Source organism: Osmerus eperlanus, chromosome 11, assembly GCF_963692335.1.
Source record: "Osmerus eperlanus chromosome 11, fOsmEpe2.1, whole genome shotgun sequence".
Taxonomy (NCBI): Eukaryota; Metazoa; Chordata; class Actinopteri; order Osmeriformes; family Osmeridae; genus Osmerus; species Osmerus eperlanus.
In genome coordinates, this window is record NC_085028.1 from 17551497 (window position 1) to 17571921 (window position 20425).

Here is a 20425-nt window from a genome sequence, read left to right on the forward strand (position 1 = left end):
TTGATAAACTTTTGCTGTATAGTGTTTGTGTATTATATTTAGGCTAACACTTTATAAAGTTAGACAAACTCAAAACTTGTCTTTCCGTCGTCTAATGAAGACACTTGTGGCCATATTCATATGATCGGTATGACATTTGAAAAGTGAAAATCAACTACAAAGCTAATAAATTGGGGTGTAACGATACACTCAGCTCACGATTCGATACGTATTACGATACTGGGTGTACGATACAATACGTATCACAATATTTTTAACAGCATTTTTTATTAAACAAATTCAATTAACAGATTTATTTCCAAAACATTTAACATTTTCAATAATTTTCAGTTTTTTTATGTTGCATTTTATGTTGCATTGTAATTGAATCTTAAACAACGCTCATTATCCATCCCTGTGCGCCGCGGTCTCTTAAAAACTTTAAATTAAAATATAGGCTACTACGGGACGTACGTAGACCTGAGCCTACCCTACACTCATGAACGCAGCATGACTGCACTTCACCCCCACACCACTAGGCTATGTGTGAGCAAACCGCGTACGATCGATTTGACAGCACTCGCAAGTCCGAAGAAGTCAACTTGCTTTGAGCTTAAAGGCCATTTTGCAGGTTAAACACCACTGTTGATTAATGGGTACATGAAGCACTCAATATATAATTTAAAATATCTCCAAATGGTGTCTCCAAATGGTGTTAAAGACCAGTTTTTGTCGTTTTTGGTGTTAGCATTAGCATATTAGCGCAATTCGGTGATGACGTCACGTTGGGGAGTTATGGGAGTAGCCTCAGCCTAGTACTAGAACTATGGCGACAGACTGGGATGAGGAAGAGGTGGCAAGAACTCCTAATATGTATGATGGCCCGCAGCCGTATAATTTCTAACCAAGTAGACATGAGAGGGAAAATTAGGAATTGTCGAGACCTGGTGACCGTCAAAGCCAATTAAATAGATGGTCCGAGGAGAATGAGTGGAGAGTTGGTGAAGTGTCCTAGTGAGTTGCTATCATTTAGCAACGCAGCAACGAGCGCTGGAGCTAGTCTACGAACAGCAGTGCACATATTACATTTACATTTAGTCATTTAGCAGACGCTCTTATCCAGAGCGACTTACAGTAAGTACAGGGACATTCCCCGGGAAGCAAGTAGGGTGAACTGCCTTGCCCAAGGACACAACGTCATTTGGCACAGCCAGGAATCGAACCAGCAAGCTTCGGATTACATTATTATTCGGAAACAAAAAAAAGTGTAAAAAAAAACTTACTTGACCCTCCAGGGGGGGGGGGGGGGGGGCGGGGGGTGCCGTTGGGGGCCCCCCTAATATAATGGTAGGGGAAACGCTGGCACCTGCAGTTTTTTTGGGACATAGTTGAGTTGGAAAAAGGGGATGCAGGATCTCTTTACGATGTGACTAGACAGTCTTCAAAAGGTGGATACAGAATTTCTTAAAAGGAACTTCATTAGTATAGCCACAGATGGAGCCGCTGTCCTTACCGGTAGGCGTACTGGACTCATTGAAAAACTTAAACAAGACTACCCTCAACTGCAGAGTGTGCATTGCCTGGGACACCGATTAGAATTAGCTGTTAATGACTCTTTGAAGGTTGTGGCAGGGTGCAATCATTTTGAAATTTTCATTTCAAAGCTTCATACTCTGTACCACCAATCCACGAAAAACGCAAGGGAGCTTGAGAAAGCTGCTGTAGAGCTCAACATGCAGATTCAAAAAATCGGTAATCGGCAAAGCCTTCACTATAAGGTGGGTAGCAAGCAGTTTCCGGACTGTTAAAGCTGTGGTGAAGGATTTTCCGGTGTTGGCACAGCACTTTAGAATGGCCAGCGAAGATGGCTCGCGTAACAGTGTGGAGAGGGCCAAGTATGGTGGCCTACTCAAGCATCTGATATCCACTGGTTTCCTCTCCGATTTGGCAGTAATGAAAGATGTGCTACGTGAACTGCAGGGGCTCTCCTTGAGACTACAGAGAAGGGAAACGTCTCTGGTGGATGCCAGCAGACATGTTCACCAAACCATCGAGGTACTGTCTGCCATGAAAGAAGATGCAGGTAAAACAGAATCCAAGATTCACGCAGGCATAACAAGTGGTCAGTTCAAAGGCTGTGACCTACTGTGGTTTAAATAAAGAGGGGAGGGGTAGTGTGTAAGTGTAAATAAGGATAGAATGAATCACTGAGTTTGGGGTGAATTTGGTCTATTAATTAATTCAGGAACTGCCTCATCAAAGTCTGAGAGAGAGACTGAGGCAACAGGATCCACAAAGAGCAAAGCCACCAAACCTTCTGCCAGTTAGTGCATTTTCCCAGTGTATAAGTTAAAGACTACATGCATTATTGTGTTTGACACTGAGGATATCTGAGACAGTGGTCTGTTCAAATGAGTTTTATTAAATTGAGAATGACACTCAGACTAAATCGTTATATGTAATAATATGTTGAAATGAATTACAAGGAATCCATTGCTGACATTTATCTGTCTGTTGTGTGTGTTTCTTAAATTATAGCCAAGGCCATGGGTCGGACCGCGGTTCGGGTCCGGACCCAGGCGGTTTCCTATCCGGACCAGGACCTATAACCGATATATTATTATGGAATTAATTCATTTTGACGTAACGTTTCTATTTTAACCGGCACATCTTTTTGTTCTTACTTGATGTGGTTTATCTTCCGTGTCCAATCCAAAGGTCCAATCAGGAGCTGTAATAACTGTAATCACCATGACAACTCACTCACACAACGTTGGCCTCAACCTCTGTGGGTCATGCAGGTTGTGTTTCATTCGCAACAACGCAGGCAAATCGATTTGCTAACGGTATCTGTTTCCTCCTTAGCTAAAATCATGGCGTGCTCTAAACCAGACAAAGAGCGAAAAGTTGATTCTGAAAATCGCAAATTTCAGACAAGAATGCAATTGTCTGAAATACGCGAGTGGCGGTCCCCACCGGCAGCACAAAACCTAAATGTTTAATCCGCAATGAGACGGTTGCCGTTGTCAATAGTGGTAGCTAGCTAATGTGAAACGTCACTATGACTTAAAGCATGGACACTTTGAACAAAATTACCCCCAGAACTCTGAGGTAAGGGCCAGAAAAATAAACCATCACTCTTCCGGACCCTGGACTGAATGGAAATTTGGTGAGTGGACCTTTTGGGTTTCTAATTGAGTACCTCTGGTAGGCCTACCGTGCGCATAATACGAAGCAAAAGCGCCACTCGCGCCTAGGCTATTTATAGCCTTGTTAGGCTATGTGCGGGGTGTGCCAACTTCTTTTAACTCGATAGACACCCCCTCAAAGACAAAAAGATAATTCGAGCACTGCGCCCAACTAATCCATTCACGCTTATCACACATGTTTAACAACACCACAGGAGCAAAACAGTTCGCTTTCATGGCAAAATGTAATTGAGCTATCAAAGAAGACAAAGCATATCATTTGCATATCAGCGCCACAGTAAGCACACGTTGTAAAGAGAGGTAACCTGCGTAACTACCACGGCCAGGCCAGGTCTAAAACTTCAGTTCGAAGTTAGAAACTTGACTTTTAATAACCCAAACAGGTTGTTAACCCTTAGCTATTGCTCTCTTATTAACCCACTCAGATTGTGAGACGAATATGGTCGATTGAATGTTGACAGACTTTACCAAAAAGTATTGATCCATCCTCATAAAGATCGCCTGGAAACTCCCTGGCCCTGTCTCTTGCTGTAATTTTGGTCGATAAGTGTTTCCTTTTCAATTCTTAGCGTTTTTTTCTTAACAATACTGCTCAAATCCTAGATAGATAGAGAGCTAGCACTACCATTAGCTACTTTTACTGTGTGAGTTAGATAAACTTTACCTTCGTAATTGTCTCTGTAGCTCTAAACGCACAATTTGAACACCTTTCCCCTCTTGCTTGAAGGGAAGCAACATAGAATCATTTGTACATCATTGATTGTCATTTTGGGAAGACATGCCAAACTATTTTGAACCGTTCTAAACTTTTTCACCCACAGTGAAAGGAGAGGGTAGAGTAGAACAGAGAAGCCTAAAACAGAGTACAGTAAAGCAGAGCAGAGTACAAGAGTCAATCCTGCCTTAAGCAGGATTGATTTGGTGACGCCGAGAACCTTTAGAAACTTTTTTACTACAGCCACACCAAGAATTGTGTTAGCCCCACTATGAAACTAAAACATTGTGTATTATATTGTGTATGTATTCACATAAACATTTTGACATTGATTTGGCCCCACAACTGTATGGAATACTTAAATTGTATTGCAAATAACCTAGACCCATGTCAGAATGTCAAAATGCAAAAACACAAGAATTTACATTTTGGGACAGATCAAGTTCAGTTTGGGACGGTTCATTTTGGGCAATGAAAGATGACGTCCAACAAGTTCACAAGGACACAAAATACTTGTCTAAAATACACTTTAGATACACTATTAGGTTAGATTCTTAAAGGAGCAGAGCGTTTTATGATTGTTGGTTCATTTAAAACATTTAATGTAAATTGTATTCAGCAGTTGCAAGACAGCAAAACGTAGTCATGAATATTACTCAATAGATGGGACACCGTTTTTCTTTTGAACGTAACTCTGTGGTTGCATGTGAACCTTAAAACCCAAGTTTCAATATCTCTTTTATGTCCTCATTTTGTATCGTTGATGCTCATTAACATACTTAAAAAACATTTTTTTAACCCAAGTTTCTGGGCAACAGGCCGGCCTACAGGATCAGGTTGAGAAAGTCTATGTCATTTCTGAAGAGGTAGTAGACCATGGTGGTCCACATCAGACCAGAGAGAGACAGACTCAGCCGGAGATGATACATGTGGAGAGTTCTGCTCTGGTCTAGTGACAGGTGCAGACAGGTGTGGGGACTCTTGGACTGTTCCAGAGTCCAGGCCTGGTTTAGAGTCAGACTTGGACTGGCCTGGGCTTGGGCCTGGGGCAAGGTCAGACAGAGGTAACAGGTCTGGAGAGACAGGTGCAGACAGGTGTGGGGAGCACTGGACTGTTCCAGAGTCCAGGCCTGGTTTAGAGTCAGACTTGGACTGGCCTGGGCTTGGACCTGGGGTAAGGTCAGACAGAGGTAACAGGTCTGGAGAGACAGGTGCAGACAGGTGTGGAGACTCTTGGACTGTTCCAGAGTCCAGGCCTGGTTTAGAGTCAGACTTGGACTGGCCTGGGCTTGGACCTGGGGTAAGGTCAGACAGAGGTAACAGGTCTGGAGAGACAGGTGCAGACAGGTGTGGAGACTCTTGGACTGTTCCAGAGTCCAGGCCTGGTTTAGAGTCAGACTTGGACTGGCCTGGGCTTGGGCCTGGGGCAAGGTCAGACAGAGGTAACAGGTCTGGAGAGACAGGTGCAGACAGGTGTGGGGAGCACTGGACTGGGCCTGGGACAGGTTCAGACAGGAATGGAGGGTCTCTCTTCCAGAGAGCAGACGTATGTGGAGAAGCAGTCTGTGGAAGTAGAGCAGCCCTGTCATTGTCCACTAGGGGGCAGCACTGCTACCTACACACCAACAGTGCACATACTAATGGAATAATCACATTCTTTAATAAGGAATCGGAACATTTGACATACTTGACGTAATATTTTATGTTGGATGGTAACATGTTCACTGTTGATGTGGCAGTAATTTCTACTTGTTTTTGTTAAGGTGTTTGAAGAGTATAGAATAGCTTAATTTTAATTAAAAGGTCTTTGAGGCAGTTTTCCCCATAATGTGTTTCTTAGTATTGTGCTCAGGCCTCAGTAATATGATGAAACATTTTGGGCCAAAAATACAGAAAAGTAAAGCAAAGCTGGAGGCCAGGATGGCAAAGATCTCCACAGCTACAGTGAACTTCCCAGGAGAGCTGACATAAGCTGGGATAAAGGTGATCCAGACAGCACAGAATATCAACATGCTGAAGGTGATGAATTTGGCTTCATTGAAGTTATCAGGCAGCTTTCGGGCCAGGAAAGCCAGGACAAAACACAAGAGAGCCAGGAGACCTATATACCCCAGCACAGCCCAGAAGCCCACAGCAGAACCTAAGGCACATTCTAGAATGATCCTGTCATTATAGTGTTCCATGTTCTTAAAGGGGAAAGGAGGGGAGATTGTTAACCACAGCACACAGATCAGGACCTGGATGAGAGTGAAAGCCAGGACACTGAGTCTCTGCTGTAAAGGCCCAAACCATTTCATGACATCACTTCCTGGAAGTGTGGCCCTGAAGGCCATCAGCACCACGATAGTCTTCCCCAGAACACAAGAGATGCAGAGGACGAAGGTGATCCCAAACGCCGTGTGGCGCAGCATACAGGACCACTCAGAGGGCCGGCCGATGAAGGTGAGAGAACACAGGAAACACAGAGTCAGGGAGAAGAGGAGCAGGAAGCTGAGCTCTGAGTTGTTGGCCCTGACGATGGGCGTGTCCTTAAATTTGAAAAACACAACTGCTATCAAAGTGGTAACTAAGGCCCCAGACAAGGAGCAAATAACCAGGACAATCCCCATGATTTCTTCAAAGGAGAGGAATTCAATAGTTTTCAACACACACCGGTCTCTGTTGTCATTGGACCAGAACTCCAAGTTACAAGGAACACAGTTGTTTGAATCTGTAAGGAAATGAGGAAACACATCAAGGGCTTGACCGGACTTAAAACTCTTTCTACAATGATTTTTAGTGCTTGCTCCTTCATCACCTGTCTGGTTGCTGATCTCTCCCTCTGCACATGGGAGACAGTCGTAGCAGCAGACAGGCTTTCCTTTCTGCACGGCCTTACGAGTTCCTGGGGGACATCTCTCACTGCACACAGACACAGGCACCTGCAGGACACAGAGGAGGAATCAACCATACGGCATGACAGTGGAGAACTATTTAACAACCTCTGCTGTTGAAGATCGTTGGTGTAAATAAGTTGACATAGATGTTGTGTTGGAAGATTTGTAAATAAGTTGACATAGATGTTGTGTTGGAAGATTTACAACTCAGTCCCAAATTTGGTTTCAGAGGGGCTTTGGTGTTTGGCGGACAGGTTTCCAGGGGGTGTGTCTTGACCTGAGTGTGGCCCTGAGCCCAGAGAGTGTCTGAAGTTGACCTGAGTGTGGCCCTGAGCCCAGAGAATGTCTGAAGTTGACCTGAGTGTGGCCCTGAGCCCAGAGAGTGTCTGAAGTTGACCTGAGTGTGGCCCTGAGCCCAGAGAGTGTCTGAAGTTGACCTGAGTGTGGCCCTGAGCCCAGAGAATGTCTGAAGTTGACCTGAGTGTGGCCCTGAGCCCAGAGAGTGTCTGAAGTTGACCTGAGTGTGGCCCTGAGCCCAGAGAGTGTCTGAAGTTGACCTGAGTGTGGCCCTGAGCCCAGAGAGTGTCTGAAGTTGACCTGAGTGTGGCCCTGAGCCCAGAGAGTGTCTGAAGTTGACCTGAGTGTGGCCCTGAGCCCAGAGAGTGTCTGAAGCTGACCTGAGTGTGGCCCTGAGCCCAGGTCAGAGAGTGGTTGAAGTTGAGCTGCTTCTCTGGGGCCAGCGAGGCGTCGTAGAGACCCACGGTCCTGAACCCCCAGGCCCCGTGGTCGAGCTGCTGCCAGTTGACGAGGTCGTAGCGCGCCGGGGGGTCTCCACTGGCGCTGAAAGACACCTCCTCCCCGGTCTTCACCTGGAACCGCACCCCTCTCAGGGACTCCAGAACCTGGGGAGAAGCACACACAGGCCGTCCCATGGGGGTGACAATGTCACATCCTAATAATCTGTTATCATACCAGACACTTGTATCCAAAGCAACGTACAGACGAGAAGGGGATTTGAACCTGCAACCTCTTGATCTGCAGGCACAGGATGAATATGAGAGACTATATGTGATTGCTCTGGGCCATCAGGTAAACCTGTTTTAACCTGACCAGGTTGGGTATACCAGCTCAGAGGTGGATCAAAAACTGCAGATCAAGAAAGGTCACACTCTCAACTTCCCTCCTCTCAGCGTCTGCAGAATGAGGACATGTAGTGACCTGCTGGGAGCTGGTGCTGGACAGGGGGCTGTCTCCAGTGGTGTTGGTCCCGGTCAGCAGGTCGTGGAGAGCGTGAGCGAGGGCGTACACGGCTGTGTAAACCTTACTGGTTATCCTGAGCTCTGACGTGTCGGTGTACAGGTTGTTCAGGCCTGCGAGGCTCTCCTCTCCCATGCACCTGTCCCTCCCTCCACCCCCACCCTCCTCCATCCAACACCCAAACACCATCTCCCAGAACTCCCTGAGGAGGGAGTTGCCCGGGGCCTGGGAGGGGTGCACGGCTTCCAAGAACCCCTTCAACCCGTCCAGGCGGGCATCCCCGACGGCGAATCCCAACGCGCCCCTCAGGAAGCTGTAGGCCTCTGCCTGCAGCAGGTACTTAGAGGTGATCCAGGACTCGCTGGCGACCCACTGCAGCCCTGCAACTTCATCCAGAGCCAGCAAGTCCAGCAGGGGGATGATGTCCCCATGAGCCAGGAAGGCCACCACTACCCTGGCCGAGGCTGTCCTCATCACCCTGACCACCTCCAGCAGCCTCTCCCGGGGATCCGTCCGGTAGATGGCCTCCATGTACTCCACACACACCCCCTCCTCCGCCGCCATTTTGACGAAGGCGGACGCTCCGTTGTTGCCGTAGTCGTTGTTGCTGTTGACGACGCCCACCCAGGTCCAGCCGAAGTGCTTCACCAGCTGGGCCAGGGCTCTGCTCTGGTAGTAGTCGCTGGGGATGGTCCTGAAGAAGGAGGGGTACAGTTTCCTGTTGCTCAGACACGCACAGGTGGCAAAGTGGCTGATCTGTGTGGTTTTAGACAGGGAGAGGGAGAGGGTGTGTGAGGGCGGTTTTTAATCATGCTTTTCCTTCTCAGTGGAGGGTCATAGATGTAGCCAGTCATTTAGGCTATGTGTATATCTGTACACAACCAACTCAATTAAATTAAATGAACCAAATGAAAATTACAGTTAATGTCAAGCCTTTAGCAGGACAAACAACAGTGCCTTCAACGAACAGCAGTGTATATCACCAGCCTTCAGGACCCTGATGCATCCGGATGCCTGAACTGCATCTCTCACCACTGGGATGCTGAAGGGCCCTGCCACAGAGGCGAGCCCGATGGTGGGAGAGGAGCCCGACTCCCCCACGATGCCCAGCACGCCTGGGGGTCTGGGGCAGGAAAAGCCCCTGCTTAGGCCCTCTGGAGGGTTCATGAGGGCCAGGCCAGCGCGGACAGCCAGGGGCACAAAGCCACAGGTGTCGTGGATGCTGTAGCCCAGAGACACGCCCGGCAGAAGCTCGCTGCTGTTGTTGATCTCCTCCAGAGCAAAGATCAGAGTCTGGGCAAACTGGAACTCTCGCAGGTTCAGCCTGGGCACAAAAGGAAGTAAGACAGGGATTCAAAGGTTGATATAATGAGTATGTTATATAATCTTGGCGCAGAGGAAAGGTTTAAGAAGGTTTAAAATATTAAAGCAACAATGTCATATATGAAATATCCTGGACACATAAAAATGTTAATAAATGTTAGTAATTACAATATGTGGAATAACCTGGGCACTGGTAAGGTAAAAAAAAAAGGTTAAAAGAAAAAAAGAAGAAATACAATAATATCTTAATTAACCGATGCACAGAAATGTTTAAGGTTTTACAATGTCAACATATGGCTAAAACAATTTCAGAAACAACAATTCGTCATCATTGTAGAAACATTGCATCCGCATTGTAATGTCACATTCCCACAATAGAAACACAATCATCCAACACATTAAACACGTATGAGGTGCAGGTTTCAGTGCAGCATTTCCCCTGCTAGCACGGATTCTGTATGAGGTACAAGTTTCAGTGCAGCATTTCCCCTGCTAGCACTGAGGCTGAAAGCACAGGTGGAGCTGCTTCCTGTCAGGTACAGCAGCTCAGGTACGCACGTCTCACAGGTCAGCGGCTCTGGCTCCGAGGTGTAGGAGTGCAGCCTGACCAGGGGGTTCCTGTGGAGGGAAAACACGGCCCCGATGTTGATGTCGCCCGCGGCCGAGAAGAGAGGGAGGGCGGGTGTGCCCAGCGGAGAGCAGGACAGGGCGCGCGCCCAGACGGGGGGGCGCAGCATCGACGGCAGCAGAAGAAGAAGAAGAGGAAGTAGGTGTTCCTGCCGTGTCATGCCAGGCACCAGCAAGGAAGCCCTGACTCTGAAAAACTCTGGTACACGTGTGAGGGAGGGGTGCCCTTAAGAGCGTTGTGCGTGCCTGTTGTATATGAATGCTGATCTGTGGTTGTTTGGTTTTCTGTGTAAATGTTGGGGCTGGTCTGGGTTTTATAGAGGGTTGGCGCGGTGTTGAGGCTGGGGGCCGGTCTGACACCCTCCCTTCACATGAGTTGTGGTGTGATCCTTTGGGCTCAGGGGGGAGGAGAGAGGCAGGGTGAGAGAGGATGGAGGGAAGGGGGCAGGGAGGGAAGGGGGCAGGGAGGGAAGGGGGCAGGGAGGGAAGGGGGCAGGGAGGGAAGGGGGCAGGGAGGGAAGAGAGAGCAGAGAGGAGAGGAGGGAGGAGCAACAGGAGGGAGGGGAGAGAGAGATGAGGGAGGGAGGAAGGGAGGGGAAAGAGAGGAGGGAGGAAGGGATGGTGGTTGGAGAGAAAAAAGAGAAAGGGCTTCTGAGGCCTACCTTGGTTTCTGTGCTCTGTATATTCAGTCTTCTGATCATGAGATAGTATTGATTAACGATAGGATTGATTCATGATAGGATTGATTGAGGATTCATTTTAAGTGCTTCATGTACAGGTGATTGGAAATGTATTAACCTGCTTATGACACTGTTTGGAATCAAGACAGATCTCCTTTAAAGCAGTGACACCCAGACAGTGATGTGTTGTCCATATATGGGGGTTAACATTGTTTCTCCAATGTTTGCTTCAGTGACTTAAGTCAGAGACTTCAGTTTATTTACAAATCAGGATTGGGGCCTACAGTAATCACAGGCAGATAACAACGATCACATCTCAATCAAAGGCAAAAGCAGTAATTAAACTGTTTAGATTGTTTAATGATAAGCATGGGTATATATGATTATGTCCTAACATTTACATTCAAATATACCAAATAACATCCATTTTCAACGTGCATTTTAAAGGCCTTTTGCAGACATCTTACCCATCATGTGTTTTTTAGTGTTGGTTTCTGGCTTCAGTAAAATTATGTAGCATTTAGGCACAAATATGCATATCAACAAAGCAAAACTGGAGGCCAGGATGGCAAAGATCTCCACAGCTACAGTGAACTTCCCAGGAGAGCTGACATAAGCTGGGATAAAGGTGATCCAGACAGCACAGAATATCAACATGCTGAAGGTGATGAACTTGGCTTCATTGAAGTTATCAGGCAGCTTTCGGGCCAGGAAAGCCAGCACAAAGCACAAGAGAGCCAGGAGTCCTATATACCCCAGCACAGCCCAGAAGCCCACAGCAGAACCTAAGGCACATTCTAGAATGATCCTGTCATTATAGTGTTCCATGTTCTTAAAGGGGAAAGGAGGGGAGATTGTTAACCACAGCACACAGATCAGGACCTGGATGAGAGTGAAAGCCAGGACACTGAGTCTCTGCTGTGGAGGCCCAAACCATTTCATGACATCACTTCCTGGAAGTGTGGCCCTGAATGCCATCAGCACCACTATAGTCTTCCCCAGAACACAAGAGATGCAGAGAACAAAGGTGATCCCAAACGCCGTGTGGCGCAGCATACAGGACCACTCAGAGGGCCGGCCGATGAAGGTGAGAGAACACAGGAAACACAGAGTCAGGGAGAAGAGAAGCAGGAAGCTGAGCTCTGAGTTGTTGGCCCTGACGACGGGCGTCTGTCTGTAGTGGAAGAATATGAAAGCTATCGTCATGGTGAGACAACCTCCAAACACAGACAAGGTCACCAGCAGAACCCCCATCAGCTCATGGAAGGTCAGGAACTCGATGCGTTTCAAATCACAGTAATTCCTGTCTTGGTTTGAGTTGTACTCTGGAGGGCAGGTGTCACACGTGACTGCGTCTGAAAGCAGAAACACGTTTAAGCAGTGCAACAGGGACATCCTCAGGTAGAGCAGCAGAGTTCTGCCTGTGATTCTCCTCAGCAGGAACAGGAGGAGGGCTAACGAGGCCACGAGTCCAGCAGGCTCACTTGTGGTGTTGCTGAACTCTCTGTCGGCGCAGGGGAGGCAGTCGAAGCAGCAGAGAGGTTTGCCCTTCACGAAGGCTCGGCGCGTGCCTGGCAGGCAGCTCTCGCTGCAGACAGACCGGGGGACCTGGGGCGGAGAGGGGAAAGGGAGGTGAGTGGAGGGAGAGGGAAAGAAAGGCAGAGAGGTGAGGGAGGGGAGGGGGGGTGGAGTTGGGGAGATAGGGTAAGGGAAGGAGAGAGGTGAGGGAGGGGAGAGGGGTTGCTGTAATTATTACACGCACACACACACACACACATGCACGGACACACATTCACACAAACACACACACGCTCCGTGTCACCTCTGCTCTCTGGCCGGCCCACACAGCTTCCACGCCATCCGTCATCTCAAACTGCTGTCCATCAGGCCGCGAGGCGTCGTAGTAGCCAATGGTCTTAAACAGGACGTAGCCCGTGGTGTCCATCTGCCAGTTGACCAAAGCGTAGCGAGCCGCTGGGTCGCCCTGCTCGTCGAAGAACACTCTCTCTCCGTGCTTGGTGGTGAAGTTCACCAGGTTCAACGCATGGAACACCTGCAGGAGGAGCAGAAAGAGTTGGTTCCTTTTCACACCTGATTCCGCTCCTCCTGTACCTGAGCTGCGTGGTTTACCTGCCAGGGCTGGATGTGGTCCCTGCTGGCACACGTGTTGTTCTGGAAGGGCCCTCGTCCCGGCCGGCAGGTGAGCAGCAGCTGCAGCGCGTGGGCCACGGCGTACACGGCCTTGTACACGTTGTTGAGCAGGCTGGCGTCCGTCACGTCCATGAAGCGGGAGTCTGTGTCCCTCAGGGACTCCTCCCCGCTGCACGGCCGCGCCTCGCCCCCCGAAGACGGATCAAGCGAGCAGCTGAACACGCCCTCCCACAGCTCCACCAGCCCACGGTCCCCAGGCCTGACGGAAGGTCGGCTGGAGGCCATGAACTCCCCCAGTCCGGGGATGTGGACGTTGGGCACGGCGAAGCCCACTGCCCCCTGGACCACGGCGTAGAAGATGGGGGAGGCGATGTAGCGGTAGGTGATCCAGCCCTCGCTTCCCACCCACTGGAGCCCTGTGACATTCTGCAGGAACAGCTCTTTCACCAGGATGTCCAGGTCAGTGCCGTCCGCGAACGCCACGATCACCCTGGAGGTGGACTCTCTGATGACGTCCACCACCTTCAGGAACCACTTCCTGGGGTCCGTCCTGTAGATCGCCAGGGAGTACTCCACGCACACGCCCTCAGCCTCGGCCGCCTCCAGGAAGGCTGCCATGCCGTTGTTGCCGTAGTCGCTGTTGGTCCGGATGGCGCCCACCCAGGTCCAGCCGAAGTGCTTCATCAGCTTGGCCAGGGCTCTGCTCTGGTAGAGGTCGCTGGGGATGGTCCTGAAGAAGGAGGGGTATGCTCTCCTGTTGCTCAGACACGCACAGGTGGCTGAGTGGCTGAGCTGGAGGAAACAAGCAACCCAAGACCAGCACAGCTAAATATTTTAGCAACAGCAAATAATAAACTTGTATCGCCCTTTGGGGGGGAAACTAGTCTTATTTTTTGCATACATATTTGACAAGTATACTCTCACAGGTAGACAAACTCACAAAAACACACCTGCACACACACACTCACCACAGGTATGTGGAAGGGCCCCATAGTGCTTGCGATGCCTATGGTGGAGGTGGAGGTTGTCTCCCCTATGACGGCGTACACAGTGGAGGGCTTGGAGCAGTTCGCTGCTTGCTCCTCATACCTGTTCATCAGGGACAGGGAGGCCCTCACAGACAGAGGGATGCTGGGGCACGAGTCGTAGATTCTGTAGCCCAGAGACACATCCGGTAGCAGCTCTGAACTGTTGTTGATTTCCTCCACGGCAAACACCATCGTCTGGGCGTACTGCAGCTCACCTGGGTCCAGCCTGCACAGGGGAGAGAGGCCAGCCAAACACTGTAACTGGGTGGGAGACAGGGAGAGAGACCAGCCAAACACTGTAACTGAGGGGGAGAGAGGGAGAGAGAGAGACCAGCGAAACACTGTAACTGAAGGGGAGAGAGACCAGCCAAACACTGTAACTGAGGGGGAGAGAGAAACCTGCCAAACACTGTTACTGAGGGGGAGAGAGGGAGAGAGAGACCAGAAAAACACTGTAACTGAGGGGGAGAGAGGGAGAGAGACCAGCCAAACACTGTAACTGAGGGGGAGAGAGGGAGAGAGAGGGTGGGAGAGAGAAAATAAGGGGAGAGACATTGTACAGGAAGAGTACAGTAACAATAATCAGAGGGTAAGAAAGAGAAATAAAAGGTTAATTTGAAGGAAACAAGAGAGGGCTAGAGAAGGGTAGAGTGCCTGGTAGCTGAGATGTGGTCCTTATCTTCTGCTGTATTTTCTATATGCACTATTAATATAATATAAGTATATAGATAAAAGTATATGTTAATAAATGTGTTACTGCTATCTGCTTTAGTACAACTCTGTTGGCAAGTTTAAGACTTTTTTATCCTCCTCTCACTGTATCTAGCCTGAGGATCACAACAGAAATGTCATTAATTCTGCCTCACATCACACATCTCAGCTGGTCGTAAACCCTCACACACATCACTGATATCGGTCTTCAGTGAGAATTCAAAGACGAACACATCAGATTGAACACAGTATAGTGTGAAACATGTTTTTCTCTTTGAAGATGTCGTCATTCATTCTTACACATGCCAGTGGTGTCTTTAGTGCCCTCACAATGACACGATGAGGTGAGATGTCATTGTTGTAGTTGCAGTAGTTGCATTGTGCCTGGATATACAGATTGTTCCTTGACTCTGAACACTGAAATACTGAACACTTTCTGATCCTTGATTTTGACAGACAGTGTTCTCACTGTAAACATGACAGTGTTCTCACTGTAAACAGGAAAGACAGTGTTCTCACTGTAAACAGGAAAGACAGTGTTCTCACTGTAAACAGGAAAGACAGTGTTCTCACCCCTCGCACTGAATGTTCCCTGGGTCCCGCAGGGCTGGGTTCACGGCGACGGGGTTCTGGTGGAAGGAGAAGATGCCTCCGATGTTAAAGTCCCCCTCCTTGGAGAACATGGACAGCTCTGTGCTCCCATACGGAGAGCAGGTGGGCTCGTCCGCTCTGCTGGTGAACAAGGTGAGCAGAACCAGGTCTGCCAACAGCAGCTGCACAGCCATCCTGGGTCTGTCAGGGGCCCCTAGGACTGTGCTGCCTGCACAGGCTCTATATACTCTGCTGATGCTGGGGCTGGTTGCCATGCTGGGGCTGTTTGGCTACTGCTTGCAGGGTTGTCATGGCTCTCCACCAATAGCGTGGGTCCTAGTTTGATTGACAGGGGGTTTGGACCAACAGTGTTCATGTTTTAGACTATAGGCTGTCTGTTGTTTTTTGTCAAACTAGCTTGGCTTGGTCGGGTATTTGGGGAAATCTGAATTTCTGTTGTTTCAGATAGATCTAATCTAACTGTAAAAAATATAGATTTGAACTCAGAATATATTATGATTATGTTTTTCATATAATACTACATCCAACTATATCTATATGGTTTATTGGCTTTTCCCATGACTTTTTCCCATAATATGTTTCTTTGTGTTTCTTTCTGGTTTTAACAAAATTATAAAACATTTTGGAGCAAATATGCACATCAGTAAACCAAAACTGGAGGCCAGGATGGCAAAGATCTCCACAGCTACAGTGAACTTCCCAGGAGAGCTGACATAAGCTGGGATAAAGGTGATCCAGACAGCACAGAATATCAACATGCTGAAGGTGATGAACTTGGCTTCATTGAAGTTATCAGGCAGCTTTCGGGCCAGGAAAGCCAGCACAAAGCACAAGAGAGCCAGGAGTCCTATATACCCCAGCACAGCCCAGAAGCCCACAGCAGAACCTAAGGCACATTCTAGAATGATCTTCTCTATGGCGTGGGCCGTGTTCTTGTATGGGAAAGGAGGGGCAAGAGCCAACCACAACACACAGACTATAACCTGTAGGAAGGTCCCACTAAACACACTTGTTCTCAGGAGAGGAAGGGAGCACAGGACTGTATTTCCTGGCATTGTAGCCTTGAAAGCTATGACCACTGCTATGGTTTTCCCCAAGACACAGGACATGCAGAGGGCAAAGGTGATCCCAAACGCCGTGTGGCGCAGCATACAGGACCACTCAGAGGGCCGGCCGATGAAGGTGAGAGAACACAGGAAACACAGAGTCAGGGAGAAGAGAAGCAGGAAGCTGAGCTCTGAGTTGCTGGCTTTGACAAGGGGCGTGTTTCGGAACCAGAAGAAGACCAACGACACGGCGATGGTGGAACACGCTCCGACCAATGAGAACACGGTGAGGAGGATTCCCATGTTGTCCTCAAAAGACAGGAACTCCACAGCCTTGGGAACGCAGTGGGTCCTGTCTTTGTTCGACCAAAACTCCAGGGGACACACTGTGCAGTCAGCAGAATCTAAAACAACGTTAAAAACATCCCTCAATGCTCGAGTCTTGAATTATTATAAAGTGAACACTATTTGGAATACTTTGTGATGAAATTAATGATAAGATATGATGTTTCTTTGAACTTCTATTCTGAACAAATATTTATTATATACAATATTATCTTAAATTAAATATTTAGAGTGTCTTGCCTGTGTGTCTGTATGTGGTGGAAAACCTCAGCTCTTTATTCTAAACAGTGTCTTACCTGTGTGTGTGTGTGTGTGTGTGTGTGTGTGTGCGTGTGTGTGTGCAGTGAGACCTACGTGAGTCAGTCTCTCACCAGTGGTGTTGCTGATCTCCCCGGCTCCACAGGGGATGCAGGAGAAGCAGCAGGCCGGCTTGCCTCGTATCACCGCCTGGCGGAACCCTGGGAGGCAGCTCTCGCTGCACACCGACCGCGGACGCTGAAACACAGCGCAGCGCTAACTGCTCCCATCAACTGAGGCTGTCTGGTGTGTGATCAGGGATCTCTCTGGCATGAGAGCTTCTCCCGCCCACCCTTCACCTCCTCTCAACCCCCTCTCTTCTCTTACTTTCTTCATTCTCACTAACCCAGGGTCTATTATTCACCTACTCACTCTCACTAACCCAGGGTATATTATTCACCTACTCACTCTCACTAACCCAGGCAGGGTATATTATTCAGTTGTTTTTTTCTTGTTTCCACTGATTAAAGGAAATCAGGTGAAAGAAGCAAAAAAATCATGTGAATGGATAGGATAGATCTGGATGGAGATGGAGAGATTAGAATTATTCTGACACTGTCATTACACAGACATTTAACAAAGCATCAATACCCCGGAATCTAAGATTCATCATCATGTTGTCGAGAGATCTCACCTCCGCCTGGTCCCCAGCCCAGGTCATGTCCAGTCCGTTCATGGTGAACTGGCGTCCTTCAGGGAGAGACGCATCGTAGTTCCCAACAGTCACAAACACGGTCTCTCCGTGCTTGTCTCTCTGCCAATTCACCAGCTCGTAAGTGGCAGTTGGGTCTCCGTTCTGGTCGAAGAACACTCTCTCTCCTGAAGGCATGGTGAAGTTCACCCTGCTGATCTGAAGCAGCACCTTCGGGAGGGTCACACCAGCTCATTCACATGCATGGATTTGTATTCAAAGCCCTTCAATAGAACACAACTCTACATATTACATAGCAGACACGTGCATCTGTGTGATACTGTGTTAACCCTTGTGTTATCTTCGGGTCATTCTGACCCATCAGTCATTGTGACCCACCGTCGTATTGCGACAACTTTCCCGCATACAAAAACAAAGGGAAGCATTTTCTTTTAACCGTCGGGCTGTCTCAGACCCCCCACATTGCAAAGGTTAAAAGAAAATTATTTTTATTTGTTTTTGTATTGGGTAAAATTGGGTAAACACAACGATGGTTCGTTATGAACCTTTGGGTCATGTGACCCGAAGGCAGCACAAGGGTTAAAGAGAGTATGATAGTACAGGTGTTATGCTCAAAACACAGTGTGGTTCTCCCCTGACCTGGGCCCCTGACCTGGGTCCCTGACCTGGGACCCTGACCAGGGCCCCTGACCTGGGCCCCTGACCTGGGCCCCTGACCTGGGCCCCTGACCTGGGCCCCTGACCAGGGCCCCTGACCAGGGCCTCTGACCTGGGACCCTGACCTGGGACCCTGACCTGGGACCCTGACCTGGGACCCTGACCTGGGACCCTGACCTGGGACCCTGAGCAGGGCCTCTGCTGTCTTTCCATGCACAGAGATTTGCATTTCAAACACAGCTAACACTACATTGAAAACTAAACTTCTGTGTTACTTTTAGTACAGAACACATACAGGCATCTGTGTGGTACGATGAACTGTGTTAGCGCAGTTAGCTCCTCACCTGTCCTGGCTGGATGCTGTGTCTCTGTGGGGAAGGCTGTCTCCCTCCCTGGCCTCCCTCGCTGTCCCTGATCTGCTCGTGCAGGGCGTGGGCCACGGCGTACAGTGCCTTGTACACGGTACCAGAGATCCTAAGAGACGACACATCAGTGAAGGAGTTCCTCACGTTCTCCAGGTTCTCCAAGCCCGAGCAGCGCCCGGCCTGAGCGCCGGCCTCCAAGCTGCAGTCAAACGTCGTCTCCCAGAACTCCCTGAGGAGGGCGCTGTGGGGGTCCTGGCCCGGACCCACCCTGAACAGGAAGTCCTTCAGCCCGGGGATCAGGGAGCGCTGGATGGTGAAGCCCAGAGCACCACTGAGCACGGTGGAGCGCCCCCCGGTGGTCAGGTGGCCAGCCGTGATCCAGGACTCGCTGCCCACCCACTGCAACCCCGTCAGGTTCTGCATCACAGCCTCCTCCAGCAGGACTTCCATCTCCCCCTGGGCCAGGAACCCCACCAGAACCCTGGAGCCGGCCCGTCGGATCTGCCTCACCACCGCGGAGATCTTATCCTGGGGGTCGGTCCTGGAGATCGCCATGGAGAACTCGATGCACACGCCCTCCAGCTTGGCCGCTTGGACGAAGGCGGACGCTCCGTTTTTGCCGTAGTCGTTGTTGCTGTTGACGACGCCCACCCAGGTCCAGCCGAAGTGCTTCACCAGCTGGGCCAGGGCTCTGCTCTGGTAGTAGTCGCTGGGGATGGTCCTGAAGAAGGAGGGGTACAGTTTCCTGTTGCTCAGACACGCACAGGTGGCAAAGTGGCTGATCTGTGTGGTTTTAGACAGGGAGAGGGTGTGTGAGGGCGGTTTTTAATCATGCTTTTCCCTCTCAGCAGTGAATCATACATGTAGCTTTTCATACATTCCTATAAGGAACAGGAAGACTAAACAAAACATTTCAAACCTTCCTTTAAGCTACTTCAACACCGATAACTAGAGTATTTTTACAAACAATCATTTCAAACATCATCCATGCGGCATTACCACCGGAATCTGAAAAGCTCCGGTCGTTTGTGACATCACAATAGTGGCGGAAGACTCAGATGCCCCGATGATGGCGTGGACAGCTGATTGGCCGGAGCAGTTCCGTCCAGAGGTCCTCTCCCCTCCGTTCATCAGAGCCATGGCCGCTCGCATCGAGGACAGCGTCGAGCCACAGCTGTCATAGATACGGTAACCCAGGGAGACGTTTGGCAGCAGGAAGCTGCTGTTGTTGATCTCCTCAATAGCGAACATCATGGTCTGGGCGAAGCGGAACTCCCTGAGATTCAAACTGAAAGAGAGAGGACGTTTTTTGTAAGTACCATAAACTTTTATTAGTTTTAAAAGTTGAGTCATTGTCTGACAGGGTTTTTATAAAACCTACAACCTTTTTATCAAACCTAGGAATGGAAACTGCAGACATTGACTGTAGATTTGTCCAAAACAATCAAATTCAGAAACACTCATATATAACTCATACTTCAGAGAATGCAAACCTACCCGGAGCAGGTGATTGGCTGGGGGGTGTCTGTGAAGGAGAGGGGGGGCTCGGTGATCTTGCTGTGGATGGAGAAAGCTCCTCCGATGGTCACGTCTCCTTCCTTGGTCAGCAGGGGGAACTCTGGGCTCCCCAGCATCCTGCACACAGGCTCCTCTCCCTGCCCCCTGCAGCCTCCCAGAGCCACCAGCACCACCAGCAGCACCAGCAGCAGCATCACACACACACACACACAGGGGTCATATCAAACCCCCACTAAAAAACCCTGACTAACAATCTTCCTTTAAGTACGTTTTGGAACAACTGATGAGTTCCCCTTCAGCCAATCACAGCAGAGGGTTTAGGTCATATGGTTTGGCTTGTGTGACGTTGTTGTGATGAGCGTTGGACACATTCTGTC

General features: G+C 49.2%; 3 protein-coding genes and 1 pseudogene across 3 annotated transcripts in view; all 4 read right to left on the reverse strand.

Moving 5' to 3' along the window:
- The window catches only part of LOC134029661 (extracellular calcium-sensing receptor-like), a 29765-nt gene extending 25789 nt beyond the window's left edge, over positions 1-3976 (reverse strand). Inside the window, exon 1 of the mRNA XM_062473929.1 lies at positions 3853-3976. Coding sequence (XP_062329913.1) covers positions 3853-3926 — 74 coding nt within the window. The 5' untranslated portion in view covers positions 3927-3976. The remainder of the gene's footprint in view (positions 1-3852) is intronic.
- A 1723-nt stretch (positions 3977-5699) lies between these two features.
- LOC134029458 (extracellular calcium-sensing receptor-like) lies at positions 5700-10236 on the reverse strand. Its single transcript, XM_062473552.1, has 6 exons — positions 9918-10236; positions 9069-9360; positions 8056-8792; positions 7457-7757; positions 6701-6824; positions 5700-6613 (listed from the first exon to the last, which is right to left on the reverse strand). The coding sequence occupies exons 1-6, from the start codon at positions 10145-10147 to the stop codon at positions 5700-5702; spliced, it is 2598 nt and encodes an 865-aa protein (XP_062329536.1). The 5' UTR covers positions 10148-10236.
- Positions 10237-11011: 775 nt separating this feature from the next.
- On the reverse strand, positions 11012-15531 carry LOC134029035 (extracellular calcium-sensing receptor-like; annotated as a pseudogene).
- A 179-nt stretch (positions 15532-15710) lies between these two features.
- Positions 15711-20208, reverse strand: LOC134029034 (extracellular calcium-sensing receptor). Its single transcript, XM_062473000.1, has 6 exons — positions 20028-20208; positions 19530-19818; positions 18510-19313; positions 17491-17718; positions 16931-17054; positions 15711-16618 (listed from the first exon to the last, which is right to left on the reverse strand). Exons 1-6 carry the CDS (start codon positions 20162-20164, stop codon positions 15711-15713), a joined length of 2490 nt encoding a protein of 829 aa, XP_062328984.1. The 5' UTR covers positions 20165-20208.
- Between the last annotated feature and the right edge of the window lie 217 nt (positions 20209-20425).

Bases quoted from the DNA above. Each gene is read 5' to 3' on its own strand.
- LOC134029458 (XM_062473552.1), bottom strand. From the start codon at position 10,147: ATGACACGGCAGGAACACCTACTTCCTCTTCTTCTTCTTCTGCTGCCG. The intron at 7,758-8,055 runs GCTGACCGGGAC...TTTGGATACAAG, and splicing joins GCTCACGCTCTCCACGACCT to TGTCTGGTATGATAACAGAT. The intron at 6,614-6,700 runs GTGATGAAGGAG...ATTTCCTTACAG, and splicing joins AGAGATCAGCAACCAGACAG to ATTCAAACAACTGTGTTCCT.
- LOC134029034 (XM_062473000.1), bottom strand. From the start codon at position 20,164: ATGCTGGGGAGCCCAGAGTTCCCCCTGCTGACCAAGGAAGGAGACGTG. The intron at 17,055-17,490 runs GTGAGATCTCTC...GCTGTGTTTCAG, and splicing joins GGGCTGGGGACCAGGCGGAG to CGTCCGCGGTCGGTGTGCAG. The intron at 16,619-16,930 runs GTGAGAGACTGA...ACGTTGTTTTAG, and splicing joins GGAGATCAGCAACACCACTG to ATTCTGCTGACTGCACAGTG.